At 37.1% G+C, this 8,073-nt stretch overlaps 1 protein-coding gene across 1 annotated transcript in view; it reads left to right on the top strand.

The window, feature by feature from the left end:
• Positions 1-8,073, top strand: part of LOC106870779 (chitin synthase chs-1) — a 72,537-nt gene that overhangs the window by 59,311 nt on the left and 5,153 nt on the right. Inside the window, exons 21-27 of the mRNA XM_014916976.2 lie at positions 5-158; positions 723-845; positions 1,782-2,686; positions 3,067-3,270; positions 4,082-4,164; positions 4,698-4,800; positions 7,411-7,564. Coding sequence (XP_014772462.1) covers positions 5-158; positions 723-845; positions 1,782-2,686; positions 3,067-3,270; positions 4,082-4,164; positions 4,698-4,800; positions 7,411-7,564 — 1,726 coding nt within the window. The remainder of the gene's footprint in view (positions 1-4; positions 159-722; positions 846-1,781; positions 2,687-3,066; positions 3,271-4,081; positions 4,165-4,697; positions 4,801-7,410; positions 7,565-8,073) is intronic.

Raw genomic sequence — 8,073 nt, 5'->3', positions numbered from 1 at the left:
CCGAACGTGAGATCGACAACGAGATTGATTTCTTCAACAAACTTTTGAAGCTTCTTCGAATCCTCTTCTATTTATTTACAATCTGTGGAATTCTAGTCACGGGAGTTGTCAATCGGATTTCTTTACAGCTAATGGCCACTGCTAAACCTCCCCACTCGGTGAGTGCTTGTTTGAAGATGTAGAAAGAGATGGCGTTTATAGACATAGAGATTACGTAACTGTTGCTCTGATACGAAAACATTTTACTAGCATCAATGATTGAAAATATTGCTTTGATTTTTTTTAGATTTGTTTTTCCTGCTACTATTATTCTCTCTCTCTCTCTCTCTCTCTCTCTTTCTCTCTCTCTTTCTCTCTCTGCATATTATATATATATATATAGTATTTGAAACTACAACGATCTAGGATTTGAAACTACAACCTCGCGATCACGAATGCAACACCCTAACCACTAGGTCATGCGTCCTAAAAGGTCATTCGTCCTAATATAATAGAAAATAATATGACGTATTTTATCGTGCATAGGGAACTCTATTTTGTCAAAAATTAGGTTAAAAAATGTGGGAGTTTCTTATTCACGGATAGTATTATAATCCTTTACAAAACCTTTATTCCAAATTTTAAGCCTCAAAATATGATATAATATAATATAATATAATATAATATAATATAATGTAATATAATCCAATATTATAAAACATGTATATGTGTGTTATCAACAGAAATCAGCCCACAGCAAATTGATTATATCCCTAGTTGTACCAACAGTAATATTTTGGATGCTCACTTTGGTTAGGTCCGTCTTCAGGAAAACAGAATGGCCGTCGAAGAAACTTCTCTTCAGCGTAAGTAAATTCATTTGTCTATTTTGGAGAAGAGTAAAGTGAATATGTGTCAACCATGCCTTTCCCAAGATCATTTCTAGCATAAGTGAAATGCAGTGGCTTCATATCTGAATGGAAACCACGTTGCAGGCTTGACTTACAGAAAACTTAACTCCTGCACTACGACGTTCATTTTGTGTTACTTTTGCTTGATGCTGCTTTTATCATGTTGTTACTGTGGAGGCGCAATGGCCCAGTGGTTAGGGCAGCGGACTCGCGGTCATAGGATCGCGGTTTCGATTCCCAGACCGGGCGTTGTGAGTGTTCATTGAGCGAAAACACCTAAAGCTCCACGAGGCTCCGGCAGGGGATGGTGGCGAACCCTGCTGTATTCTTCCACCACAACTTTCTCTCGCTCTTACTTCCTGTTTCTGTTGTGCCTGTAATCCAAAGGGTCAGCCTTATCACACTGTCACCCTGAATATCCCCGAGAACTACGTTAAGGGGACACGACCAGGCTAGGTAAAAACCCATCGCCGCGTTTGGCTTAAAAGGTGGTTCTTTACTGGTCGCTGATTAGCCAAGTTCTTACTAGAAGAACAGAGTTACTTGATGAAATATTTTGTATGCTACAATGTGTTATTAGTTAGTAAAAGTACTGTTGTGATATGGAGGAACCACTCGATCAAGATTAACTTTTATTTAAATTAAACTTTTTGCTTCACATACGTACATGCATACATACATATATATATATATAACGCAAGATAATGCTAATAATATAACCTGAACAGGATAAGCTACCCGGCCGCCAACACTTCTTTAACTTTCTAAGACATCTCAACGCTTCTAAAACAAACTTCGTTTGCTTGTTTACGTTTATCGTAATTTAAATTTAATAAATATATATATATATATGCACATAGATATACATATACATATATCTGTTTATTTCAGGTGTTTCTATTTGAATGCGTACAAATAACAGGCAAAGCATTATTCCTCTTCCGTATTATTCCAACCCTTGGATTGTTTCGATCTTCTGTGTTGATTCTTGGAACTGGTCAGGTCCCTGCAGTAATGTTACTTCTAGAGCAGATCTTCGGAGCGAAATTTCAAAAGCTTTCCACGCGATTCTTGGGCCTGATTTTCTACTCACTTGCTTGCTGCATCCAAATAGGAATCATACCAGTTTTCTACATCACCGATTTCTTTACGTGGACAACCGATCGAGACGAGAAGATATCGGAAACGGAAAACTGGATTGTACCAATTGCTGTTGTGCTGACGTCGTTCACATGGTGGGAGAACTACGCCTTCTTTGACATTCAGTGCTGTAGATTGTCGATTCCATTAAAAAGACTACGGAATCGAATCGAGAAGACAAGAGAAGCAACTGATATCATCACGGTACCACTGAAAATGGTGCTTTTCTTTTGTTTATCTTTAGCTCTCTCCCACCAAGACATACAGAATTTTCTCCAAGACTGGAAAGATTCTTTAAGCACTGATTACATGCTTGTCCATTTACAGGGTTACGGTGTAATGTACGTGCATATCGTGTCAGGACTTATATGTTGCTATCTGGCCGGTATGGCTTGTAAACTTCACATGCAGAAAATCGGATTTTCTTTGCCGTTAATTCTCGTCACTCCGGTGTCGGTTGGTCTCAACATAGCTCAATGCACCAAAAAGATTGTTCCAGATAATTTGGTCACTGAAAAATGGGCTTGCTTTAAAATGGAAATCCCTGGAGAGATACTCACACCGATTCTTATGATGGGTCTTCTGTTTGTCTCTATTATAATCATCACAAACCATATCTGGATGCCGAGTTCCGAAAGAATGTCACAAATAAAGAAGTAAGTTATTTCCTTATATTAAACCGCATTAAGTGTATTAAAGGAAACACCACATACACACATTCACACACACACACACACACACACACACACACACACACACTTACGTATTCAGGTATGCACACACACATACATACACACGCACAACATTCAACACAATTTTATGTGTACATATATACATGCATATATATATATATATATATATATATATACGCGCTTATTTTTATATAATCTTTTTTTAATACCGCTAAGCATTTCGCCTGTTGTGCTAAAACTCGCCGCTTTAAACTGGAAATAATATTGCTCTCAGCATTTTGTTCCCTTTGACTTTTGGGGGTTAATCTTCCTTGACATTTGACTTTTGATCTTTTCCTCGGCAGATTATTTGTATTACCACACTATGAACCAATATTCCCCGATATGGGATTGCTGCTACGACGCCGACAAGACGTAAAAGAGAAGTCGTTCCGAATAAAGAAGGAAGGTCTTGATGAGAACAACACGCGACCAAAGATCCTTATCTGCGCCACAACGTGGCACGAAACACGCCAAGAAATGTTACAGTTACAAAAATCTCTATTCAGGTAATTCTTTTTTTTTTTTATGTTGTTCCTTTTAACGTTTACCATTGTCGCTGCCATCGTCGTCGCCGTCATCATCGTCATTGTTGTTGTTGTTATTGTTGCTCCATTTGTACTCCGTTTAATATCGTTTGGTGTCACGGCCAAACGATGAACCAGAGTTGCTATAAGGAAGATGTCATTTGACTGACAGCTCTTTCCTTAGTGTAAGCACAATTCCAAGCAGTTCGGTCATCTGGAATCCGGAATACAATTGATGACATTTTCCATTCTCTCCCGCATTAACCAAATTCCTCTTCTGGTCTTAATATTCCACGTGTTGTTGATTTTCATCTTCAGGTCTTTGGACTTAACCAGCTTCTCGTTGTGACTTTTATGAAGGTGTTTCTTTCAGAAGATGGTGCAATGTTAATAAGTACGCACTTCTTTGCCCTTCCTGACCTCGATAATGTTTCTCTTTTTATATAAAACATCAAATTATAGTATGAAAGAGGTTCGACTGTTATTTCTAACAGATCAAGTGCTAGAATTGAAGCGCTCTTGTTTGTTTGTGGTGTGATATTCATGCTTGAACGTCACAGCATCCACACATGTCTCTATAAATTCGATGTTCTGTGACAGCCAAAAAAGCATTTATGATTATTTGTGTTAGTGCAAGCTTTAAATACTTAACCAATTGAGATCGCGGTTTCGATCCTCAGTTAAAGTCAACTAATTTTCCTTTCTTATTTGTCCAAAAATAAAATACAGGTAATTTACAACTAATTTCATCAAGAAATTTATTAATTAAAATATTATCTTTAATTAATTACAGGCTTGACTTGGAACAGGTCACGAAAAAACTGGCCCAAAATTACGTCACCAGTTACATTGATGTCAACAGCTACGAACTCGAAAGTAAGTCAGTTGTGTGTTTCTTTTTCTTAATAATTATTTTTCTCCGAGGCGGCGAGCTGGCAGAAACGTTAGCACGCCGGGCGAAATGCTTGGGGGGTATTTCGTCTGTCTTTACATTCTGAGTTCAAATTCCGCCGAAGTCGACTTTGCCTTTCGGAGTCGATAAATTAAGTGCCACTTTCGTACTGTGGTCGATATAATCTACTGCCCCCCCCACCTCCCCGAAAATTTCGGGCCTTGTACCTAGAGTAGAAAAGAAAAAATATTTTCGACCTACTTTTGGACTGTAAATTTTGTCCGAAAAATTCAACTTGTATGCCTGAAAATACAGTAAAACACAGGCGCAATCATATGCGGTGGGTAGGTTTCATCAACTCTACCGTCTGCCCTAGAATTAATGGCCTGGTACCAATTTCAGAAACTTACATAATAAGCCTATTTTTTTAAATACGATTACAAAATTATTTACTAAATTATTAAATAAAATTCTATGATATTCTGTTGAAATGTTCCTGTTATTTTCTATTCTCAAGTTCATGTCATATTTGATGATTCCTGGGAAACGGACAGCAACCACAATCGAGTGCCTAATGGCTATGTCAGAGAATTTGTAGATCTAATTCCGGAAGCCGCTGAGTGAGTATCACAAACCTTCTAGATTATCTTTTGTTATTATTACTATTAAAACATTTACAATATCTGACATTTGGTACAAGGCCATAACCGTTTGGCAGAGGAATCTAATAGGTAGAGATGTGTGGTTAAAAAGCTTACAACGAAACTACACAGTTTCAAGTTCGATCCTACTACGTGAGGGTGTACAGTGAGCAAGTGTCTTCCGTCGTAGATTTAAGTTGACAAATTGCCTTAGAAGTGAAATTTGGTAGGCGGAAAATGTGCCGGAACCCCGTCATATGTGTGTGCGTTTCCCGAGACATAAACTCATAAGGGCTCATTTCTTGGTTTCTGTGGCCTTTATATTCCCCAACACGGACAGGTTGCTAGTTTGTTCCACGATAACTTATTTTTGCCTGCTGAGTGGACTGGAGCAACGTGAAATGAAGTGCTTTGCTCAAGAACACAACGCATTGCCCGGTCCAGGAATCGAAACCACTGTCTTACGATCATGTGTCCAACATCTTAACCACTAAACCATGCGCCTCTACTGCGTGTGTGAAAGTGTGTAAATGTGTGCGTGCATTTTTGTTAGACAGTCTATGGAGTCTTGTTCACCACTTTCTTTTCCTTTTGCCTTTCACGACATTACCTGAAGGTTAACAATATTGAAAATATTTGAATAAAAAACAGCAGAGAGAACGAGGCCATGTTTTCTAAGGTGTCTATCTGTTATCTAAAAGTACAATTTTCTATTTCTCTTGTGGTATAAACGAAATCTAGTAACTAAACCAGAAAAATACATAAATAATCATTTGAAACATTAACACAGGGCCACGAATATGTGTGGAAGGTGTGGGGTCGAGTAAATTTATCTCAGCACATGACTGGTACTAATTTTATTAACCCCGGGGTGAGGAAAGATAAAGTCGATAGAACACAACCCATTTATGCATAGAGTCCTAAAAACAGGACAGTGAGGAAATTATACAGCACTAAGTATTTATTAGTCATCATTACTTTTGGCGGTATCCGGCGAGCTTGTCTAAAACTATTCGTCTAAGAATACAATTGATCTAAATGCAATCTGTTTAAAACAATTTGTCTAAAACACAATTTGACTAAAAAAGAAAAATTGTTTCTTTTTTGTTGAATTCGTAGGAAGTGGAACGTAATATTTGTTTACTCATGCTATCGAGTATAAATAGTTGTTTGCGATGATATGGAATAAAACTAGTTGTTTACTAAAAACAACTAGTTATTTTCTAAAAAGAATTTCTTATTTGGAATTATTCACAGTGAAAAGACTCATAGCCAAAGATGTCTGCTGAATTTGCTGAATCAGAAATAGGTCGTAAGAAGTTGGTTGATAATGGACATACATACTATAAGAATGGTGGAAATGGTGAACGCGTTTATTGGAAGTGCGAAAAATATCAAAATCAAAATGCCGTGCTCGCATAATTACTGTTAAGCATAGGCTCTCAAAGTGGGCGTTACCGCCCCCGGTGGGTGTTGAGATGGTCCAGGTGGGCACTGGTGTATAAGGGGGTGGTAGGGGTGGTAGGGGTGGTAGAGAAAAAGAAGGTGTTGGTAGGTGTTGATATCTGGTGTCGCTTATATAGAATTATCAAAATTTGGTTGTGGTAAACACACATACATACTCATATGGGAGTGTTTTGGTGGTTTGCAGACGGGAAAAAGAAAGAAGAAAACAGTTTGGGAGGGAGGGGGAGGTATGGCTTTTGTATCAGTGTGGTCAAACTTTCTTTTTGAATGACCCTTTAGGTGGGGAGGGAAAGGAATTTTTGGTATTGATGTTTTTTTTAATTGGAAGGCCAGATGTTTTTTTTTTTATTTTCTCCAGGAAGAATTATGATTACATTTCAAGGCCTTGCTTTCTTTAATTCTTTTGCATTCATTAATGTAAGGAATGAAATTGTGAAATCTTCCAACGACCATAATCATATATTGGATGCCGCTGAAACTGCAGCAAGCTTTGCGATCAAGCTTTGCCTCCAAACTACCAAAAATGCAAAGTATTAAGAGAACAATGAGGATCAATTGTATTTTAGACAAATTTTTAAAAACAAACTCGCTTGGACCCACTTTTGGCAAACTCGTGGAGTGGTAACTAGAAAGAGCAGCCAAATCACACTCACATCACACCTTATCGACTGAGAAAAGTTCTTTATTAGTCAATGTGAAAGTGGATTCTCTACAAATTGGAAACAAACGTGATGGTCACGTCATAGCTGGAATACTTTTGATCATAAACCTGATCGATGAAAGGGATCAAAGAACAAGGAATCTAAATGACTATTTCTCTCGGAACTTCATTTCAGTTTCTTTCTTTGTACTTCCTACAAACCAAGCAATAACCTTACTTCCTCCACCTCTCTCTATCTCATTCTGTCTCTCTTTCTCTCTCTATCTCTCTCTCATATACATACACACCTTTTAGGACAAAGTATAAGAGTCCGAAACATTAGTCCTCACTTTTCATAACTAAATTTATCGAACTACCTTTGTGTCTGTCACCAACACAGTCCATCGGCAAACGTCTTCAGTCCCGTATTTTCCTAACATGAAATATGGACAAAACTGACTTCATTTTTTTTTTTTTCGCAGGTCAGTTGCTAAAGGTTTTATCCGTCTGAATGATTTCAAAAAAGTGTCGACACCTTACGGGGGCAGATTGGAGCTTGTAATGCCAGGTGATACCCAAATGATTATTCATCTTAAGGATAAAGATAAAATCAGACACAAAAAGAGATGGTCACAGGTCAGTAAATACCTTTTGCTTATATTTAAGTGTGTCTGTGTTGTACTTTTTTTAAATTTCCTACAGTATATTCGGTGATGGTGGTCATGTCTTCGTCGTCATCATCGCCATCATTTATACCCAAGTGTACCCTAAACGAACAAATCCATATTCAAAGGCTTTCATGGCATAAACTGAACTTTTTTTTCTTCAGCAATACTCCACGCCTGACTACATTAAGCAATATGTCCTTTTTGAAGACGCGAGAGTTTCTGAATGACACATCTAACGCAAATTTATATGTGTGTGTGTGTGTGTGTGTGTGTGTGTGTGTGTGTATAAATTTCGTCTTGACTGTTTGCCTTTGTGAAGAGTTACGTCAATCTTTTTTTAAATATATTATTATTTTTATTATTATTGTTGTTATTATTGTTATTATTATTATTATTATTATTATTGTTATTATTATTATTATTATTATTATTATTATTATTATTATTATTATTATTATTATTATTATTATTATTATT

The sequence above is a fragment of the Octopus bimaculoides genome, chromosome 15 (assembly GCF_001194135.2).
Source record: "Octopus bimaculoides isolate UCB-OBI-ISO-001 chromosome 15, ASM119413v2, whole genome shotgun sequence".
Classification (NCBI taxonomy): Eukaryota; Metazoa; Mollusca; class Cephalopoda; order Octopoda; family Octopodidae; genus Octopus; species Octopus bimaculoides.
Note: the sequence above shows the minus strand (reverse complement) of the source record. Positions and strands in the feature narration are given on the sequence as shown.